At 47.2% G+C, this 22,561-nt stretch overlaps 1 protein-coding gene across 4 annotated transcripts; it reads left to right on the forward strand.

Annotated features, from left to right (window-relative positions):
• Positions 1–2,086: 2,086 nt before the first annotated feature.
• CHAF1B (chromatin assembly factor 1 subunit B) lies at positions 2,087–16,726 on the forward strand. Of its 4 annotated transcripts, none has more exons than XM_027634849.1 (14): positions 2,087–2,105; positions 2,720–2,850; positions 4,709–4,841; positions 5,528–5,645; positions 6,950–7,053; positions 8,128–8,224; positions 9,616–9,700; positions 10,742–10,835; positions 11,993–12,062; positions 12,171–12,262; positions 13,285–13,447; positions 14,041–14,466; positions 15,241–15,332; positions 15,790–16,726. In XM_027634849.1, the coding sequence occupies exons 2-14, from the start codon at positions 2,725–2,727 to the stop codon at positions 15,906–15,908; spliced, it is 1,719 nt and encodes a 572-aa protein (XP_027490650.1). In that variant the 5' UTR covers positions 2,087–2,105; positions 2,720–2,724; the 3' UTR covers positions 15,909–16,726. The 4 variants fall into 4 exon arrangements, with proteins under 4 accessions (XP_027490650.1, XP_027490640.1, XP_027490634.1 ...); XM_027634839.1 differs by lacking the exon at positions 2,087–2,105 and adding an exon at positions 2,222–2,261; XM_027634833.1 differs by lacking the exon at positions 2,087–2,105 and adding an exon at positions 2,391–2,596.
• The last annotated feature ends 5,835 nt before the right edge of the window (positions 16,727–22,561 follow it).

Below are 22,561 nucleotides of genomic sequence, written 5' to 3' on the forward strand. Positions count from 1 at the left end.
CTGAGCCCTGGGACCCCCAAACCCTCTCCCCTGAGCCCCGGGACCCCAAACCCATTCCCCTGTGCCCCAGGACCCCCAAAACCCGTTCCCCACACCCTGGGACCCCCAAACCCGCTCCCCACACCCCGGGACCCCCAAAACCCACTTCCCTGAGCCCCGGGAACCCCAAACCCGCTCCCCTGAGCCCTGGGACCCCAAAGCCCTGTGTGGGTCTCCCCACACGGGCCGCCCCCCCCTCCCGCGCTCTCCCGCCCCGCGCGCCCCCTCAGGCGCCCTCAGGGGCTTCGGAGGGGAAAAAAAACCCAAAACATAGAAATAAAGCTAAAACTAAACCGGCCCAGTGCTCGCCTCTCCCCAGAACAATAGGGGTGTTTTTTACTTAGCGGGCGTTGCTGTGTTTGGCCAGTGTAAATAAATGTCTTGTGTCGCGCAGAATTCCCCTATTTCCCTCCTCAGGTTGCCGAGGAGGAATTTAGATCCCGGCAGCCTTTGCAGGCGGCGTGATGGGAACCTTCTACTTCGTGGAGGTCAAGGGGCGATAAAAAAAGAAGGGTCGTATTATTTTTCTCGGTGTGAATACCTAGAATTGGGAAATTGCCCTCCCCACTGGTGGTGTTGCTATTTAGTGCGCTTTTTGCTGCCAAACAAAGGATACAGTCTCCTTTTTTTTTTCTTTCTTAAAAAAAAAAGAAATGTTTAAAACAAGTTCTAATTTAAGCAGGTGATCCCGCCGCCGGGGATGGCCCTTTTTGTGACACGGGCGCCCTCCAGGGCCCTTTGTGATGTGGGACACGGGGGTGCCCAGAGACCTTTGCGACATCCCAGACACAACAAATCAATAACAAGCAGTATTAACAGCAAATTAGAAATAACAAATAATATAATGACAAACGACAATACTATAATAACAAATAACAATAATAACCAGTAACTATAATGACAAATTAATAAATATTTAATAAAACTCTCTAATTGTTTGCGGACTCTCTGACTCTCGTCGCTCCTTCCCACCACAAGGATTTACAACTCTCAGCTGCTGCCTTTCCCTTATGGCTGGGTCGTCACAACCTGTTCACAAAAGATGCTGAGTTTTCCAATCCTGCTCCTCTGTTCCTGGTTCATCTCAGGAGCAAGGCGGGTGTTGGCAGCAGAAATAATCAGGGAATCACCAAATATCCTGAGCTGGGAGGGACCACCAAAGATCACCCAGTCCAAGCCCTGGCCCTGCCCAGGACACCCCAACACTCCCCCCCGTCCCTCAGAGCATTGTCCAAACCCTCCCGGAGCTCTGGCAGCCTTGGGGCCGTGCCCACTGCCCTGGGGAGCCTGGTCAGTGCCCAGCACCCTCTGGGGGAAGAACCTTGTGCTGAGATCCACCCTGAGCCTGCCCTGTCCCAGCTCCAGCCCTTCCCTGCGTCCTGTCCCTGCTCACACCAAGCAGAGATCGGGGCCTGAAGGAACAGAGACTGCTCTCCAGATTTCCTGACCCCGTCTCCCTCTTGGCCAGCACCTCTCAGGAATGGGACAGCACAGGGAAACTCTAGAAAACCCTGGATTTGTTCTTGCCTCATTTCCCTGGCACAACCACAATCTCATGGGTGTCCAACACCGCCCAGGAAGGTGCCCCCGTGGTGACTGAGGCTGGAACTGCCCAATTCCTCACCCAGGGGGACACATTTTTGGGACTTTTGCTTAACTGGACCTTGCCTGGAAATATTTCCTTTTTTAAGAAGGAGAAGAAGACGAAACCATATCATTCGTTCAGCAGCAAAAAGTGCACGAAATAGTAACACCACCAGCGCAGGGAGCGCAATTTCCCAATTCTAGGTATCAACACGGAGAAAAACAATACAACTGTGGGGTTTTTATGGACCCTCGACCTCCACGAAGTAGAAGGTTCCCATCACACGCTGTGCTGCCGGGATCTAAATTCCTCCTCGGCAACCTGAGGACGGGAATAGGGGAACTCTGCACGACAACAGGGAAGCGCAGCGGCGCCCGTTAAATAAAATAATAAAAATAAATAAATAAATAATAATTAAAAAAAACCCCAACAAAACTGTTATTTTGAGGAGAGGCGAACACTGGACTTTTTCAGTTTTAAGGTTTATTTGGATGATTTTTTGCCTCCGTCCCGGCGCCGCGAGTCCCTGAGGGGGCCCGAAGCGGCTGAGGCGGCGCGCGGGGCGGGCGCGCGCATGCGCGGGGCGGGCGCGGGGGCGGGAAAGGCGGGAGCGCGGGAGTCGCTCGGGCCGGGGACGGTGAGGGGGGAGGGGGGGGGGGGGATGTGTCCTCTGTGTCTGTGTGTGAGTGAAGGGGAGATCCATACCGGGATTTGGGGATCCCAGGGTGTGGGGAGCGCGTTTGGGGGGGGGTCCCCGGGGCTCAGGGGAGCGGCCAGCGGCGCCTCTGCCCCCCCTCACCCGGGCGTTGTGTGGGTTGTTACCCCGGCGGGGTTTTCTTCCTTTGTGCCTTTCTACCCATGGTGGGGTGAGCCGAGAGACAGGGCTTTATATTCTTGTCCTGCAGTCCCGAAACAGGAGCATTAGCCGTACTCAGTGCTAACTTTTAGGAATGGCCTTCCTCAAAGCATCCTGTCAGTCCCTGCTGGGAAGTTGCGGGGGGTGTCGGCGGTGCCTGCGAAATGTGCGGGAAGTTTGATGGCCAGAGCCCTAAAGGAGCAAGAACTGAGGTGGGCTTTTGCTCTTGTTTTCTTCAGCGGACATGAAGGTCATCACCTGCGAAATCGTGTGGCACAATAAGGAGCCTGTTTACAGCCTGGACTTCCAGCACGGGGCGGATGGGAAGATCAATCGCTTGGCCTCGGCAGGGGTGGACACGGCTGTGAGGGTGAGTTCGGCTGCTTTGGTCGGGGTTTAGGCACTGGAAGGGGCTCTGACATCTCCCTGGAGCCTTCTCTTCTCCACTCTGAACACCCCCAGCTCTCCCAGCGTGTCTGCACAGCAACTGTGCTCCAGCCCTTTGATCATCTTCTCGAGTTCTCCTTGAGTTCTGCTGCTGAGTGTCGAAGTGTTATTTGTGGAAAATTACCTCCATTAATTGCTGGCTGCTGTACTGGAGTAGTGCTAATGGAGGGCACAGACCTGTGGGTCAGTAAGAAACAACTAATTTTAATTTCTTCACGTTCCTCACAGCTGAATTTTGTCTGCCGTGTTATGAGTAGTCACTCAGCAGTGTGAGGTCTTTGTACAGCCTTTTTCATTCGCCTTCAGCTTTATCTCTCCTCAGTCATTTGTGTTGGTGCTTGCACACTTTGTTTCCCAGTTGTTCATCCTTTTCAGAATCCCTTAGGAAAATGTTGACTAGCACAAGTCCCCAAATATGTGGCTGTAGGAACCACCTCTGCAAAATCTTTCTCATCTTTTGAATTGTTAATGCACATGAAAGAAGGAAGAAGTTCTTCCCTGTGAGGGTGGTGAGGCCCTGGCCCAGGTTGCCCAGAGAAGCTGTGGCTGCCCCTGGATCCCTGGAAGTGTCCAAGGCCAGGTTGGACAGGGCTTGGAGCAACCTGGGCTGGTGGAAGGTGTCCCTGCCCATGGCAGGAGGTGGGACTGGATGAGCTTTAATGTCCCTTCCAACCCAAACCATTCTGTGATTCTACTTTGGGAAATCAATTTAATTTATTACCAGTTGATAACAGAGTAGGATAGTGAGAAATAAGAAAACTAAAAGCACCTTCCCTTCACCCCCTCCCTCCCTTCCAGGCTCAGCTTCATTCCTGCCTTTTCCATCTCCTCCCTCCTTTCCCTGCTCCAGTGTGGAGTCCATCCCACAGGAGATGGTCCTCCAGGAACTTCTCAAACATGAATCCTTCCCATGGGCTGCAGTTTTACGGGAAGTTCTCCAGCGTGGGTCCATTTCCACGGGGTCAGTCCTTCAGGAACAATGTGGGTCCCCCACAGGGTCACAAGTCCTGCCAGCAAACCCGCTGCAGTGTGGCTCCTCTCTCCACGGGGCCACAGGTCCTGCCAGGAGCCTGTTCCAGCACGGGCTGTCCACAGGCTGCAGCTTCCTGCAGGGCTCATCCCCCTGCTCCAGTGTGGGCTCCTCCAGGGGCTGTGGGTGGATCTCTGCTCCCTGTGGAGTCCCTGGGCTGCAGGGGCACGGCTGCCTCACCATGGGCTGATGGAAGTGGGGATTGCAGAAGTGGTGAAGCTGCACCTCGAGTCCTGTGCTCTGGTCTGGGCCCCTCACTTCCAAAAGGACATTTGAGGGGCTGGAGCGTGTCTGGAGAAGGGAACGGAGCTGGGGAAGGGTCTGGAGAACATGTCCTGTGAGGAGCAGCTGAGGGAGCTGGGGGGGTTTATCTGGAGAAGAGGAGGCTCAGGGGGGACCTCATTGCTCTCCCCAACTCCCTGACAGGAGGGGGCAGGGAGGGGGGGTCGGGCTCTGCTGCCATGTCCCGAGGGAAAGGAGGAGAGGAAATGGCCTCAAACTGCACCAGGGCAGGTTCAGATGAGAAATTAGGAAAAAACTTTCCCTGTCAGAGGGAAAGGAAGGTGGTGGAGTCCCTGTGTCTGGGAGTGTCCCAGAGGTGTCTGGATGTGTCCCTTGGAGCCATGGATTGGGGGTGATCCTGCTGGTGCTGGGGTGGGACTGGACGATCCTGGAGGTCCCTCCCAACCTTGCCGATGCTGTGACACTGCCCCTTGGCCCTCGAAAACTTCCGTGACGCTTTTGTAACCAGATCTGGAAGGTGGAGAAAGGTCCGGACGGCAAAGCCATCGTGGAATTCCTGTCCAACCTGGCCCGGCACACCAAGGCCGTCAACGTCGTGCGCTTCTCTCCGAGCGGCGAGATCCTGGCGTCCGGAGGAGACGGTGAGAGCTGCTCCTCGTGGGTCTCATGCAGGATAATCGTGATGCTGGATTGCAGAAAATCAGAGAATCGTAGGATGTTAAGGGCTGGGAACGGACCCTAAGGATCATCTAGTCCCAACCCCCCCTACCGTGGGCAGGGACACCTCCCACTAGACCAGGTTGCTCAAGTCCTTATCCAACCTGGCCTTGAACCCCCCCCCCCCCTACGAGGGTGGGGGCATCTACAGCCTTCCTAGGCAACCTGTTCCAGTGTCTCACCACTCTCACAGTAAAGAATTTCTTTCTGATATCTAGCTTAAATTTCCTCTCTTTCAATTTGTGCCCATCACTCCTTGTCACATCAGTCACTACAATTAATATCCCTTATCATTTTACAAATCAGTCTGGGACCTCCCAGCACCTTATTTCCATCCAAAATGCCTCCACTCAATGCAGCAAATAACCAGCTCATCTCCACTCAGCTCATTTGCTCCAGCAGGCACAGTATTCCTCTGTTCTTCTCATTATTTCCACTTGCTCCCATCCCTGTAGCAAATGCCAGGTTTCTGCCTCCAGAGTACATCCATCTGAGCTCTATCTCAGATATGCCAATGCCAGAAACAGAATAGAATCACAGAATCATAAAATGCATTAACGAAACAGGGAGTGGGGGGAAAGAGGGGAGCTTCATCTGATCTCTTCTACAGATGCTGTTATTCTGCTGTGGAAGCTGAACGACAGCAAGGAATTGGAGCCGCTGGTTTTTCAGGATGAAGATGAAGCTCAGCTCAACAAGGAGAACTGGGCAGTGGTTAAAACCTTAAGGTAGCTTGTTATTTCGTGAGCCTGCTTTTCTCTTCAGTGTTTTTGGGTCCCCAGGGGCTTTTGTTGTGGGGTGCAGTCTTCAGTGTCTGTAGAAATTCAGTGCTCCTCTAATATTTGCTTGCTCTAATATTAATCCTTTGAAGGCCCCCCTTGAGAGGGCACATAAAAAGGATAGAGGGGGATGTTTTATACACACAGAGAGTGACAGAACAAAAGGGAATGGTCTAAAACTGGCAGGGGGCAAGGTTAGATTAGATATTAGAAAGAAATTCTTCCTTGTGAGGGGGATGAGGCCCTGGCCCAGGTTGCCCAGAGAAGCTGTGGCTGCCCCTGGATCCCTGGAAGTGTCCAAGGCCAGGTGGGAGGGGGTTGGAGCAACCTGGGCTGGTGGAAGGTGTCCCTGCCCATGGCAGGGGGTTGGAACTGGATCATCTTTAAAGTCCCTTCCAACCCAAACTCTTCTATGATTCTGTAATTTTATTGTATTTAACTTTTTTCTGTACTTTTTTTTTTCTGTGACATCTTCAGTCAAGGCAGAAAGTCATAACTCACACACTCTGAAATTGGTTCCTGAGATTTGCAGTCCCTTAGAGCTCAGCACAGAAATACATAAAAGAACTGTCAAGTTTTGTTTACTGGCTTTAGAGCAGAAATTTTGATCTTTATTAAGGCCAAGAGCATCAGCTGATAAAATGATTGGTGCAATTACAGCTGTTGTTTCAAGTGTACCACAGTTAATAAAATATGCACAGTGCATGCTAAGGTTGAGTAAATTTAGCTGACAGTGGCCAAGGCATCAAAACATCACTGGCAGTTGAACTACAGCTGTTCTCACAAAATAAAAAATGAAAAGTAACTCTGCTCTCCATAACTGAAACATTCCTGGCAGCTGCTGAGGTTGGTGTGAGAACAATTCCAGAAGCCCTGGTGGGATTGCTGGAAGTACCAGCAGGATCCTTTAGGAACATTTATCTCTCAAAAGCAAAGAAACAACCCAAATTTTCAAATATGTGAAGTTGCCATGCTGTGTGATAACTCTTCAGACAACAGGCAATAAAAATGGGTTTTGATGGAGCCCTTTAGCTGGTTCCAGAATGTTTACCACCTTCTGAACATGGAAGGGATTTTTTTAACAGCTGAAAAACATGTTGTTTGTTTTATTTCAGTGATGCTTTATTTGCCTCTTGATTTTTTTTAAATTTTTTTTTAACCTAAAAATGCATTTTTAACCTAAAAAACTCTTGTTCACACGTAGCTGTTAATTATCAAATTAATAATTGCTTTTTTTCTCCTCTGGCTTCCAGAGGCCACTTGGAAGATGTGTATGATATTTGTTGGACCTCAGATGGAAATTACATGGCCTCTGCTTCTGTGGATAACACAGCCATAATGTGGGATGTCAATAAAGGTAAATGCTACGTTTATTTATTTATCCCTCACATCTCCAGAGCTGGTGGAAGAGCCTCGTGGGATTTACCAAGAAACTGGAAGCATCTTTTTCATGTTTGGGGTTTTTTTAACTTTTTTTTTTTTGTGATTAGTTTTTCTGAGTGTGATTTTCTGGTGTTGTGAGGCTGATAGCTCAGCTATATATAAATATATATATCTATATATAATATAGATATATAGATATCCTCAGGCATATCAATATGACATCAATATCATTTTGACATATCAATAACCCCTTCACCTTGGAGTGTTGATAATGAACTTTACCCAATTTTTTCACCCAGAACTCCTAAATAAGCAGCTCCTTGCTTTACTCCACACCCCAAAAAACCAACCTGTGGCCTTCCAGTACCTGGAGGAGCCATCAAGAAAGATGGGGAGAGACTGTTTAGGGCCTGGAGTGACAGGACAAGGGGGAATGGCTTCAAACTGGCACAGAGTGGATTTGGATTAGATATTAGGAAGGAATTCTTGGCTGGGAGGGTGAGGAGGGGCTGGGATAGAATTCCCAGAGAAGCTGTGGCTGCCCCTGGATCCCTGGAAGTGTCCAAGGCCAGGCTGGACAGGGTTTGGAGCAACCTGGGCTGGTGGAAGGTGTCTCTGCCCATGGCAGGGGGTTGGAACTGGATCATCTTTAAAATCCCTGCCATCCAAACCATTCCATGATTCCATGATTTGATGATCTAGGTGAAAAATGGGAAGCAATACAGGATTCAGGCTCTGTTTTGCAAGATGTGACTGTTTTTAAGCTCCATTAGGTATAAAACAGTTGTGTTCATTCCCATCTCACTGCAGTGGGATTGAGGGATTGGAAGTCCTTGAGTTACAAACTATTACAGGATGTCCTGTAGAACTGAGTCATCTGAGTTATTTTGTAGCAAAAAAACCTTAATTGGACTTTAAAAGCAACTATTTCTTCTAATTTTTCCAGCTACCATCAAATTAACACTTTAATTTTTTGTCTTGTCATTTATTTCTGAAATGTTTTACAACACGTTTGAGCTTGGGATCTGAAAGCTGTTTGTAATTCCAGGACAGAAGGTTTCAATATTTAATGAGCACAAGAGTTATGTCCAAGGAGTAACCTGGGATCCTCTAGGCCAGTACATTGCAACCCTGAGTTGTGACAGGTGAGCTGCTGGTCTGTGTTTCAATAATTAACATAAATAATAAAATACTCATATTAATTAATATTCCTTCTTAATGGAGGATGGAATAAAAGGAAATGCAGCAGATTCATGTGACTTTTTTAGTTTTATTCAGATTGTTCTGTGAGCAGGTTGATGTGAAAGTAAAATGATACTTTGCTTAATTTTTTCCTTGTGGTAAACGAAGCCTGTGAATGGGAGTGTCCTCTCTTGGCAGCAAATAAGCTTAACATGGACTCCTGCAGGAATTTTTCTTCAGGAAATAAGTTTTCACGTTGTTGGTTGTTGCTGATGTCAAATATATCTTAAACCAGCACAACTCAGGGAAGGTTGGAGCTGGGTGGTGGGATGGGCACTTGGGTTTGCTTGGGCTCCCTCTGTCCTGGTGAAGTGAAGTCAGGGGAGTTCCAGCATTCTGTACAGAGATGTGCTCCAGGTTTCATTTATTCCAAAGGAAATGAACCCTGGAAGTGTCCAAGGCCAGGTTGGACAGGGCTTGGAGCAAGCTGGGCTAGTGGAAGGTGTCCCTGCCCGTGGCAGGGGGTTGGAACTGGATGATCTTTAATGTCCCTTCCAACCCAGACCATTCTGGGATTCCATGATTCATGGAGATGTAGTTCACTGTCTTTTTGAGATGAGTTCCCACTCTGCAGGAACCTCCAGGACAGGTAGGAACAGCCTGGCAGTTCCCTGTCTGCTCATTCCCGTTTTCCTCCATGAATCCATGTGCTGGTAACTTCACAAACCTTGTGGAGTCAAAGCATTGTCAGGGATTCACTGGTTATTTAGGCATTAAAACACATCCCCCAGGTGGTGTCTTGTGAGGAGGATTTTAATTAATGGGTGATTGTCATTTACTGAGAAGGGAGGTCCTGGGGCATTATGTGACACTTGGGGTGAAAGGAAGCTGTTCACAGCCACCAGGATGATCAGAGGGGGGATAGAGATCCTGTCCTATGAGGAAAGGCTGGGAGAGCTGGGATTGTTCAGCCTGGAGAAGAGAAGCTTTGGGGTGACCTGAGTGTGGCCTTCCAGGACCTGAAGGAGCTGCAAGAAAGATGGAGAGAGACAATTTCCAAGGGCTGGAGTGACAGGACAAGGGGGAATGGCCTCCAACTGACAGAGAGTAGGATTAGATGAGATATTGGGAAGGAATTCTTGACTGTGAGGGGCTGGCATAGAATTCCCAGAGAAGCTGTGGCTGCCCCTGGATCCCTGGAAGTGTCCCAGGCCAGGTTGGATAAACTTGGAGCAACCTGGGCTGGTGGAAGGTGTCCCTGCCCGTGGCAGGGGTGGCACTGGGTGGGCTTTAGGGTCCCAAAACTCGGTGGTTCTGTGTTGCAGTGCCAGCTGACTGTGCTCTCACCACGCAGGGTCCTGCGGGTGTACAGCACCCAGACCAAGAGAGTGGCATTCAATGTCACCAAGATGCCATCTGGATCAGGAGCTGAAGGAGAGGTATGTTGTTCTGCTGCTGCTGGGACCGAAGAATGTGCTGGGGGGATATTTTTCCATGAGTTTTCTGTTCCATGAAACCAAAAGGGGAAGAATTTGCCATTCCTGTGATCCACGTAACTAACACAGGATCATCGAGGTTGGAAGCGACCTTCAAGATCACCCAGTCCCACCAGCACCACCAGAATCACCCCTAATCCATATCCCCAAAAACTTCTTGCAAGTTAATCTTGGATTAGGGATTAATATGGATTAGGGGTGATCAAAGCAGCCACACGATGCCTTTGGTTGTCAATGTTTATAATGGTGTGGAAAAATACCATGTGTGGTGAATTTTTAACAGGGAAAAACTTCAAGCATGTCTACCAGTAGCTGTAAGTTTATTCATGGATATGACATAGCAATAATATTTTAAAGTTAGCAGCCTGAAGTTTTCCAGAAGGTAGGCTGATTTTTAAGAAAAACATGACTTAGGGGAAAAGTCAGGAAATTCTCTCTAACTCTAAGAGAGAAAACAAAGAGCTTCTTTTCACCAAAACAGTTGTAAGTGATAATAAAGTAACACCTCCAAGCTGGCTATAACCTTTTTAATTCCTTCTATTCATTCTTTTTTCTTTTTTTGGGGAAAGCATTTGTTAGAGTTTTATAGAGACTAAAGACCAGGCTTGAGAGCAGGCAGTTTGCCATTAGAGGAGTTCTCTTTCAACCTCTAATACTGGAGTTAAAATTAAGTACCTGAGGAACAGGCCCTCACACTGCCTGTTAAATAATGTTGTTCTCCAGGTTCTGACTATTTTTGGGATTGCTGGGCTGCTCTGGGAGTGTTTTGTTCAGCTGAAGAGGGATCAAGGCCTGTTTTTCTTAACCGTGAAGAATTTATAGCGGAGCAGAAAGTGAAGTTCAGAGGAGCCGTGGTTCCTTCAAACATTTTCTCTTCAAAGTTCTGCCGGGTGGAGTTGTGCAACTGGATGTTCCCTCTCCCTGGAATTCCGGCTTCATGGCACTCCTGACAACCCTGTTTTCCCTGTTTTCCCTGTTTTGCAGGCCAGGAGCTACCGGATGTTCCACGACGACAGCATGAAGTCCTTCTTCCGGCGGCTCAGCTTCACTCCTGACGGTTCCTATTTGCTCACTCCAGGTATGGGGACACGGGCTGTGACTGAGGTGGTGTCACAGCATCACCCAGGTTGGAAAACAGCTCCAAGATCTGGAAAACAGCTCCGAGATCATCGAGTCCAACCTGTGGCGGCACCGGGAATGGGGGACACGGACACGGCCCCTCCTGGCAGGCAGGGCTGGGATGAGGGGTGGGACGAGGTCTGGGATCACTGTCGGTGCCAAACACAAACACAGGGTCACTGAGGTTGGAAAAGACCTCCAAGATCATCCAGTCCACCCTATGGATCCATCCCCACCTTGTCCCCCAGCCCAGAGCACTGAGTGCCACGGCCAGGCCTTCCTGGGACACCTCCAGGGCTGGGCACTCCAAACCTCCCTGGGCAGCCCCTGCCAAGGCCTCACCACCCTTTCCAGCAGCAAATTCCTCCTCCTGTCCAACCTGAGCCTCCCCTGGCACAGCTGGAGGCCGTTCCCTCTCCTCCTGTCCCTTGTTCCCTGGGAGCAGAGCCCGACCCCCCCCGGCTCCCCCCTCCTGTCAGGGGGTTGCAGAGCCAGAAGGTCCCCCCTGAGCCTCCTTTGCTCCAGGCTGAGCCCCCCCAGCTCCCTCTCTAATCTGTTCTAGTTTGAATGTACCTCAGTATTGCTTTCCAACTGCTCAGGGATGCTGATTTATCCTAATAATGCCATTCCTGATTGTCCCTGCTGAAGAAAACCCAGTGCTCCTTTAGCACTCCATAACATCAACTTCCTCCCGTGATAAAAATGAGATTTATAACACTTTTCTGAACTGAAACACGCAAATTGCAACACCAGAACTCTGTTAAAAGAGAAACAAAGGATAGTGAGTGGTTTCTTTTAACTGATCTCTCTTTGTTTGTGTCCTTCCTTAAGAACATTCTGCAGCCAGAGTAAAAAACAGCACTGCAAGGAGGGGATCGGGGTACAAGCACTGCTTTTATAGATGTCTGGCAGCACCAAAAAGAAGCTTTGAAAGGGGGGAAGTATAAAAAGGAAACAAAACCAGCGCTAAATAAATATTTGGGATGCCTTTTTAAGTTGCGTTGGGGTGCTTTTGCCTGACTGACAAGCCTGATTCCCGAGAAGCTGAATGTTTATGGACATCAAGTGTGTGCTCAGGACCTTCCTGAGTGACTTTGTAACCTTTTATTTTCTCAGCTGGCTGCGTGGAATCGGGAGAAAACGTTACCAACACCACCTACGTTTTCTCCAGGAACAACCTTAAAAGGTAAAGAGTTTAATAAGATTAAAAATGTGTGGTTTTATTAAAAAAAGAAGAAAAAAAACCTGAAACAGTGGAGCTGTGTTTCCTGAACCCCCTGATTCTTTCTGAAAGGCCTGTGGGTCACCTGCCATGTCCTGGGAAGGGAACTCTGGCCGTTCGCTGCTGCCCGGTCTACTTCGAGTTGAGAGGAGCATTTAACAAAGGTACTGTAACTCCTTCAGGGACTATGAATTTCCAGCAAATATGGGGAAAGGACCAGTCTGGCTGTTTACTGTTTTTATGCCTCAGCCTTTTAACATTCCATTAAGACAGTGTTTTGCCACATCTTAGGAGCTGTTTCCTGATTCTTAAGACCCTCAGTTCACCTTAAGCACCTCGTGAGTAGCTTTTGATAGAGGGGATAAACGTTGTTACTCGGCCTCTCAAGCTACAGAAACGCTGTTTAATGTTTTTCTTTTGTGTTGAAAATAAATAACTGGGTTTAGCACTAAAGGAGTGATCCAGTGAAATATTTTCTCTCAGTCTCGATTACCCACATCAGAGAAGCACCAGAGAGTTGATGTTTGTTCAAGGAAGCCAAACCTGAAGCAGTTGCTGGTGTTACTGGCCAGAACAGGAATTCTGAGGTGGGGAAAGGGTTGTATAAAGTGGCACAAGAACTTACCTGGGGATTGAAGTTCAGCCTTGCTGTGAGCCCAGTGGGCCCAGGAGGGTTTATGTTTTAACAAGACCACTGTTACTCTGGTGAAAAGGCAGAGCTTTGCTCCTTTCTTTAGAGGGTCAATTTGGAGTGTTCCCTAGAGGATTTAGAGATTACCTGTTGTGTTTTCATCGTGATCTTTAGACCCCCTGTAAGGGTGTGTTGCAAAGGAAGGAGATGAGTGTCTGCATTTGTCTCTGGAGCTCCTCTAAAGGGAGACTGTAAAACTAAACTTCATATAAATATACTGAAAAATTTCAGCTGGAAAATATAGGACAAACTTTACAAAGTAATAGCAATCCAGAGGGGAAAAAGCTTCTGCCAACTTCTCTTCAATTAAGACAATGGGGGACAAACTTCGGGCAACAGAAATGTTGTACTTGACATTAAATTACACATTTTATACAAGTGCTGTCTTCTCAGTGCTTATCTAATCAATAAAATCATCTTTATTATATCTGCAGTCACAACCTTGCAATAAATGCAAGAGAGAATTCTCAGTGTGTTCTTTTCTTTGCTCTGTAGATGAGATCAGTCAAAAATCGTGCCCTGCTCTGTTTAACCTGCCCTATCGACTGGTGTTTGCTGTGGCCTCAGAAGATTCTGTGCTTTTTTATGACACTGAGCAGTCCTTCCCCTTTGGTTATGTCTCTAACATCCATTATCACACCCTGAGTGACATTTCCTGGTAAGTAATTGTTCTGTTCCTGGTGCTCCTTGTGAGAGGGGAAATTCCCTTTTTACGTGTCCAAGTTCCGTGAGGCATCTTTTGGGTTTGTATTTAATTTGTGACACATGTGTGGTCACTGTCATCAGTGCCTGAACAGCAAGCACCTGTTAACTGGAGAATTATGGTTCTTAATTAATTGGGGAAAAAGGTGCAAGTTCCCTGTGAAAATGAACGTGGTAGATGCCCATGAAAAGTCCTCGTTGTTCAGGCAGCGTGACTGGGAATAATTAAATTGTTTGGAGGTTTTGGAAGTCACCTGAGTTCAGGTTTCTGTGCTCTGGTCAAAATCTGCTTTATCTGCACAATCCTGCTTCGTGGTTCTCCACATGTGGGACAAAGTCATTGGTCTGACTCCCCACTTTTAATTTAATGTGGGAAATTAGAAAACTGAACCCAGTCGGGATATCCCGCTCTGCTGCTCAGGGCTTAAATGTACACATGGACTTGGGGAAGAGGGAGGGTGAAAAGACAGGGACAACATGAGGGTGTGAGGGTTGGAAAAAAAAGCTCTGGCCTTGAATTTTAATGGCAAAACAATAAATCCCAAATAGGTCCAGTGATGGATCCTTCCTGGCTATTTCCTCCACGGATGGATACTGTTCCTTCGTCACCTTCGAGAAGGAGGAGCTGGGAATTCCACTGAAGGAGAAGCCCCAGATCAGTGTCAGGACTCCTGGTGTGACAGAGAAGAAGGTGATGAAGAAGAGCCAGTCCCACAAATCCACCTCCCCAGGCTCCAGGCTGGCTGAGGGGACTCCTCCCGGCAGGAGCAGCGATCCCAGCCCTGCCAACCTGCAGCCCAGAACACCCAGTGCTGCCGGCAGGGACTCGCCTCCCACTCCTGTCGGCACCAAGAACGTTCCAGCCTCGTCCTCGGAGGAGAGGAGGAGCAGCCAGGCTGCCACCCCCAGCACTGGGGCCAAGCAGCCCCGCAGGATTGCCCTCAACACTTTACAGGCCTGTTTCAAGGCACCCAGGTGAGATTTATGTGGCCCTTCCCGGTCGTAAACGCCGAGGCCGAGACGAGCTGGGCTTGTGCCACGTTCAGAGGTTGGGGTTTAGACAGAAATTCCCAGCCCTGGGTCTTGGTGGGAGCTGCCTTGACGTGGAACTTCTTTGTTCTAGTTCTGGAGGAGGTCAGGATGTCTCCTGAACCCTGAATGTGCAGCTTTTGGATTTCTGCCTGAGATGTGAGGCAGTGGCAGAGTTCACCTGATGGCTGTGCTGTGGCCATATGGCAGCAATAGGGGTCTGTCTTGGGCCAGGAGTTGGACTTGGATGATCCTTGTGCATCCTTTCCAACTTGGAATATCCTGGGGTTCTGCCTTCAGGTCCCACTGTCTGTACAAAAATGGTACCTGAAACCTTCAGCTGACAAGACCCTTCAGATGTTAGTATTTAAATATTAAGTATTTAAATATTAGAAAGAAATTATTCCCTGTGAGAATGATGAGGCCCTGGCCCAGGTTGCCCAGAGAAGCTGTGGCTGCCCCTGGATCCCTGGAAGTGGCCAAGGCCAGGTTGGATGGGGCTTGGAGCAACCTGGGCTAGAGGAAGGTGTCCCTGCCCGTGGCAGGGGGTTGGAATGGGATCATGCTCCATTCAACATATAAAGAGAATTTAAAAAGTGCAGTAAAATATATCTGAGCTACCTTTACAATTAACTGATTCAATATGAATTAAACCTTTAAGTAAAATATTTGTGGAAATGATGTCCATAAAGCAACTGAACTATTTCTGCTCTTTTAAAGGAGAATAAACTTGATTTCATTGAAGCCAGATACACCCACCCCTGCAGACACAGACACAGCTCCTGGGCCTCCTTCCTCACAGCAGGACCATGGTAAGCTTTTGTGGCTCTCAACATCCAGCCAAGTCTTTTGCCAATCAGTTTTTTCCATTATAGATTTATGTTATTAAAAAAAAAAACCCAAACCTGGTTTTAAATTCTGAAACTTCTTCGTTGTCTCGATGTGTTTGGAAGGTGCTTTTGACAATACAAAATGTGTTCTCACTGTGGTGGTAGCTCTTGGGCAGCTGCTGTATGTCACTACAGGCTTTATAATAGTGAAATCAAGAATAAATTCACCTGGATTTGATGTTCTCCAGGTCCTACATGTGGGTTTTAAAGACCCTTAACCTTCCAGCATATCATTGTTTCAGGTGCTGGACTCTCTCAAACCAGGGTTGCTGGTTTTTATTTTAGTGAGTGCTGAATTGTTTGTGAATTCAGCAAACCAATTTACTTCATTAATCTGAATTTTCTCACCTTAAGTGGTCTCCCTGTCTGCTTGTTTCAGAGAGGCCATTGCCATCTGATGACAGTCTTCAAAATCCCCCAGCACCAAAACGTCCCAGGACTGAGGAAATGCCTCTTTCTGCACCTCAACATCAAACCATCTCTGATCCAGACAAATAAGGGGCTGAGCTTATTCAAACAAAGAAGCTTTTAGCAGGCTCTTCACAGTCTGAAGTCAGTGCAGCCACATCTGAGTGCATTTCTTTTTGCAGCTGTTAAATCCTCAATTCCCAATTAAAGTTCCCTGTGAATATTTTGCTGTTGCACCGTGAAGGACCTGCCAAGTAGAAGACACAGGTTTCAGGAATGTAGTTTTTGCAGAAGAAGAAATAAGTTGGGGTGTGACTTGAAGAAATGCCAGAGCTTAAGGAAATCAGGGAAATCTGGGTATTTAAAAAGCCATCCAGTAACCTGCAGGTCTCCATCAGAGTCCCTAAATTCGTGTTTACAAAGACATTATGTCTTCCAGTAACCTGTGTGGCACAGGAAGAATAGAATGTATTCATAGGATCTGATGTGGTTTAAGACCTAAAAAAAGAGGAAATTGTGTCATTCCAGCATTTTGGCTTCTTTGTGGAGCAGAGTGTCAAATAATTCCCCTCAGTACCCGTGGAATGGGTGCAACACAGATCAGGGCTGAGATGACTTCGACAGAAATGGGAAGTTTGAACTGCAAGAAACAAGAAGGCAAAAGGAAGAGACCCTCTGGGGACCTGGTTTGGAATTAAACAGCAGGAAAAAAAGTTCTTAATTGTTTCTTTTCTGTGTTTAAAAAAGAAATGCAGGCAGGAGATTTTCCTGAGTGGCAGCAGGATTTGAGTGCAGACATCAGAAATACCCCCTTTTTCCTTTTTCAAAACTTAGCCAATAAAAAACTTAGCCAATAAAACACACCACAGTGTATGTATGTGATCATATTAAACCTCTTTGACCTTTAATTCTTCCCTGGATTTGGTTGTGTAATTAATTAGTGCTTGTTTTCTGTCATCTTCTAAGAGAGTGGATTAATATTTAGAAAAGCAGAAATAGTTTTATAAAGTGACTCATGAAAGTTTCACAGGGAGGAAATATTAACAAATACCTGTGTCAGTGTTTCAGATAAATGAATTGTGTTGTCTACAAATAAATTTCAACAATAATAAGCAAAGAGTCTTAGGAAATTCATGGTGGTTTGGTTTTCAGCCACTTTATGTCCCAGTTCTGCAGTCTGTTATATTTGTATATAAACATCCATTCTTTCCAAAAAAATAGTTCCTATTTTTTTCCAGCTTCCTTCTAAGAAGCCAGGGCTTGATTTCTTAGGAATTGTGTTTTATAATCAACTGAGGAAAGTTAATCCATGCCTTGAGAGCCTTTTTTTCTGCTGGGAGATGCAAAATGCTAAACCTGAAACCCCAACTTTTCCAAGAATGTCGTGGAATTTTTGGGCATCATTTCAGTCGAGCAGGTCCTTGAAGAGGTGAGGGGAGAACCAAGGAAGATCATCTCCAGTGTAACAGTTTAAACTCTCAGTCAATGACAGGTCTTTTCCTTGATTGAGTTACTGCTAATTAAAATCATGAGGATCTTCTGCTCTTCAACAAAAACATGTGGAGGTCCCACCTTAAAATCCAAATATTTCCATGAGCCACTGAACTGACAAGGCCTTGTTTCCCATGGATTCACAGGTTTGGGTTTCAAATAGACTTTGCAGCTTTTTAGATGGGTCTCCAATAGATTTTGCAACTTTTTAGATGGGTTTCAGATAGATTTTTGCAACTTTTAAGATGGGTAGGGATTCATGACTCGTCTTGCTCCTGGAAAGACTTCCTGCTGTGTAATCATGGTTAGTTTTTAGACAGCCAGACATGGTGCTGTTGATGATAAATTTTTCTGCTCTCCAGATATATATATATTTATATATCTTGTCATTATTTAACCACTGCCTTTTGGTCAGAATTTGTTTGATACTTGTCTGTGGATTCAAAACAGACTCTGTATTTTGTATAAACACAGGGAGTGTGCACACAAATGTTGTTATCAACTAAATAGCATAAAATAAAAAATTGTCATCAAGAAGAACAGCTTTTTGAAGTAACTTCATTGTCTGTGTGTTTTCTGCTCTGGCAGTGTCAGGATCATGAAGAGGAGGCAGACTGGAGTTCTCTGATCATGGGTTCCATGACATCAGGGTTTGTTAGATGAAACCTTTCTGCTTTTCACACCCTTCTGTCCTTCCTGCCCCTGCAAACATTTCTTCTGCTGCAGTTCAAACCAACTGCTCCGTGGCAACACCAAATTTCAGTGTGGAATCAGAATCACTGTGGTTGGAAAAGACTTTTTAAGATCATCAAGTCCAGCTGTCAACACAGGTTAAGGTTCACCAATAAACCTCAAGTGCCACATCCACACGTTTTTCTGAACATTTCCAGGGCTGGGGACTCCAAACCTCCCTGGGCAACCCCTTCCAGGGAGAAATTCCTCCTGACCACCCTTTCCAGGGAGAAATTCCTCCTCATGTCCAACCTGAGTCTCCCCTGGCACAGCTTGAGGCTGTTCCCTCTCCTCCTGCCCCTCATTCCCTGGGAGCAGAGCCCGACCCCCCCAGGCTCCCCCCTCCTTTCAGGGAGTTATTCCTTCCTTGTTAAAAAGGAGGAATGTGTAGGTGGAAATGGAGGTGGCTGGGAGAGGAAAAGTCACAGGTATGGGTTAATTTGAGCTGGGATGCAGAGAGAGAGTTGAGAAGGAGGAAGAAACTGGAATTTGGGGGAAGGAAGTGGATGGGAAGCTGAGAGTCCTGGTTGCAGGGAGGGGGTTTGGTACTACTGGGATTTTTGGTCACCAGTGGTGATCCTTCTTACCCAGGAGTGGGTTTTACCTGGGTTTATTTTTCCTTCTGGGATGAAAAGTCTCTTTTCTTGCCACAAAACTTCAGTTTTGCACTCTCCTGCCAACAGGTGACAGTGTTACCCAAAACAAGGCAAACGAAGCAGAAATCTCTCCTCCAAACTTAAGTGTACTGGAAGACATTTCTTCTATATTTCCTTTTTTAAATTTTATTTAAAAGTGACTATTTTTGGCTTCTTTCCACCTGGTGAAGAAAAAGAGTTGTATGAATAGACTTTTACAAGGGCCTGGAGCGACAGGACAAAAGGGAATGGATTCAAATTGAATGATAGGTTTAGATTAGATATTGGGAAGGAATTCTTCCCTGGGAGGGTGGTGAAGGCTTGGGATAGAATTCCCAGAGAAGCTGTGGCTGCCTCTGGATCCCTGGAAGTGTCCAAGGCCAGGCTGGATGGGGCTTGGAGCAACCTGGGCTGGTGAAAGGTGTCCCTGCCCATGGCAGCAGGTTAGAACAGGATGATCTTTCAGGTTCCTTCCAACTCAAACCATTCTATGATTTTCCAGGTATTTTTACCTGCTTGTTCCAGACACACCTGCCTGGGACATCTCCCAGCCCTTGCTTGGCAGCAATAACCTCTGAAGCAAAATCCCCACATTTGGTGCCATTTATCCTCCTCCCTGAGCAGCCCAGAGCCCCACCCAGCAGCTCTGTTCTTCCTCAGCTGTGGGATTTTGGGGCTCTGCCGTTTCCCTGATGCCATTTCCGTGGATGCTGAGGCTGCCCTGACCTGGCTGCTGGAATCTTCCTGCTCCTCCTGCTCTCCCACCTCCCACTTCCATCCAGGAGAAGGTCTTCCATGCCCTCTGATGATCTCTGTGTGACCTGTGGAGCCTCCCTGGTATCCTGCCCCCGGTGCCAGGGCTGCAGGTGCCCCAGACACCAGCAGGAACGTGCAAAGTGGGAGCAGTTCAGTTTTCCCTTTCCCTGCCTGCCAACCCAGCATATGCCAGCGTTTTCCTGGAGCCTGGAAGCCACTTGCAGCCCAAGTGATACTGCTGAGAATCCTGCTGCTCCTTCCCTCAGCTGGAAATCCCAGAAAGCCACAGCCCTGAGGCCTCTTGGCCTGCAACCCGAGAGGGTTTTGCCTCTTAGGGCATGAATAATTAAAAAGGTTCACAGATTTCTCTCTGTCTGGAAACTGGTCATAAACTTGGGGCTCTTCCAGGGACTGAAAACCTGATCCTGGTGCTCTTGAAAGGAGAAGAACCTGCTTGTTGTCTTTTAACTTGTTGCCATCTTTTCTGTGAGGGCTGGTTGGTGTTTAATTCCCCCAAAATCCTCAGGTTTGGGATTTCTTTCTGTTTTGATTATTATCCTGTGACATAGTTATTTAAATCTGCTCTTAGGTTCAGTCTGTGCACCAAGTCCACCTAGACATGCACACACTGTTGCCTGTGTGGGTGTCTTTTGTATTTTTCATTTAAAATGCTTCCCTTGCTACGAGTTTAACCAGAAAAGCTTAATTTTGAAGGCTATTATTTCCCTGAAATTCCTCTGTGGATTCTTCCCCCCCCCACCACCCCATGATGTGAATCTTAAGCAAAATGATGATAAATTGTGATGATAAATAATGTCAGGTTTTGTCTCAGCATAAACTTCCCCCGTTTAGCCAGGAAAAGTAAATAAATAAGCTGGGCAGGCATTTCTGTTTTGATTCCAGCCAAGCTGAAATAAGGGATTCTGAAGTGTTGTTTGCTCAGGGAAGTGGAAATGGGCCAGGTTGGAATGGGAATGGCTGTGGCTATCTGTGGGATCTCGGCCCGTTTAATTGAACTTGTTTAAAGTGGTAGTTCGAGCTGCAGGAGCCCGTGGATGTTTTTGTTTTCCCTTTTCCTGGCACCAGTGGGGTTGCACCAGCTGGATGTACTTATAAATCAATAGCAGGGCAGGAAAGAAGGTATGGATTTACTCTGCAAGGAGAAGAGGGGGAATGTGTTGGCTGTGTGCTCCAGCATTCTGAATCCTGACCCCACCAAAGCGCTGCACCTCTGCTGTGGGGTGGATGATTGCAAGGAGGCAGAGTTAGGAGCCAGCAACGAGCCAAAAATCAGTGTTCCTTGCTTGGATCTGCAGGAACAGCACAAAGGAGTCTCTTGCTGCCATGTTTTTGCAGACACAATGTGTAATTTAGAGCAGACAGTGCAGGAACGGGGATTATTGTTTGTGGCAATCTGTTCCTTGGATCCTCCACAGCAGGAAAATGTGTGTGTGTGTGTGTGTGTGTGTGTGAAACAACTGCCCAGACATTGTTCTTCCACCAAGGAAAGGGGAATGCTTTGCCAATACCTGGGATGGCAGGGAATGCACCGTTGTTTCTGTTCACTCTCCCTTTCCAAGGAGTCGGGAAGCAATTTTCCAAAGGAATCGCGGAATCATGGAATGGGTTGGGTTGGAAGGGACCTTAAAGATCATCTCATTCCAACCCCCTGCCATGGGCAGGGACACCTTCCACTAGCCCAGGTTGCTCCAACCTGGCCTTGGCCACTTCCAGGGATACAGGGGCAGCCACAGCTTCTCTGGAAAACCTGTGCCAGGGCCTCACCTCCCAGATGACACTGGAAGTTTGCAATGACCCAGGAGTGTTTTCCAGCACACTCACACTTTCTTTTCTTACAAAATTGGCAAATCCAAGTAGTGTTTATATTATTTCCTGCCAGGAGCTGAGATTTCTTATCAGGTGACAGGATTTGGCCTCATTTTTGGTAGATTTAGAACAAAGAATTTTATTTTTTCAACTTGCTAACTAACTAACATCCAATTTGTCTGATGTGAGCTGTGAGAATTCCTTTCCTTGGATGTTCTTGTCAGGATGGAAGAGCTTGGTGTGATACTGCAGAGAAGGGATTGGAGTGGAGAGAGAGAAAACATAATCAAATTACTGAAAATCACAAATTATTATAGCAGTCATAAGATAAATTAATTCAGGGCTTGGAGCATTAAAATTTACTTAAAAGCTATTGCAAGTGTGAAGGGCATTAAACTGACTCCTTGTCCTTTTTAATTCCTTCTTTCTTTCTGCACTGAAAGGTGATTTTTGCTTTTCAATTTATAGTTTCTGCTTGGATAACTCAAGATTAATTTTGCAGTGCAGTTTTAAATCCGACCTATAAATCCACGAGGATAAGAATCACAGTGGAAGGGGTGTTATAACCTTATTTATTGTACACACATTCTTGCTGTGCAACTACTGTAACAAAGGGCTAATTCTATTCTGTAATGGCAACAACTTCAATTGCTGTCTCATCATTTTAACAGCAGAATCCAGGTGCAATCTGCTTTCTGGTGATTAATAAATTCAGGATCATGCCCTGAGCCTTTGCTGAGAGCAGCCACATGATGGCAACATTGCTAATCTTTAACTTCATTTAACCGGCTTGCCAGGCCTGGTTTTGAATTCAGAACAAGGCATGGAATTCTGCTGGAACACTGAAATTCTCTGGTTTTTAGAGGAAACCTTTCTTTCAGGGTTTGACTTGGAGAGGGACTTCTCACAAGGGCCTGGAGTGACAGGACAAGGGGGAATGGATTCACACTGACAGAGGGATATTGGGAAGGAATTCTTCCCTGGGCGGGTGGGGAGGGGCTGGGATAGAATTCCCAGAGAAGCTGTGGCTGCCCCTGGATCCCTGGAAGTGTCCAAGGCCAGGTTGGAAGGGGCTTGGAGCAACCTGGGCTGGTGGAAGGTGTCCCTGCCCATGGCAGGGGGTGGCACTGGATGGTCCTTAAGGTCCCCTCCAACCCAAACCATTCTGGGATTGGTATGAAACCAAACCACTTTCTGAGACACTCTGTGGGTCTCAGCTCAGCACAGGCAAGTTTTTGACAGGCAAGAGGAGAAAATGCTGCTTTCCTCTTTTTTTTTTCTTTTTTTTTTCTCTTTTTTTTT

This window comes from Corapipo altera, unplaced genomic scaffold (genome assembly GCF_003945725.1).
Source record: "Corapipo altera isolate COAL_440 unplaced genomic scaffold, ASM394572v1 0, whole genome shotgun sequence".
Classification (NCBI taxonomy): Eukaryota; Metazoa; Chordata; class Aves; order Passeriformes; family Pipridae; genus Corapipo; species Corapipo altera.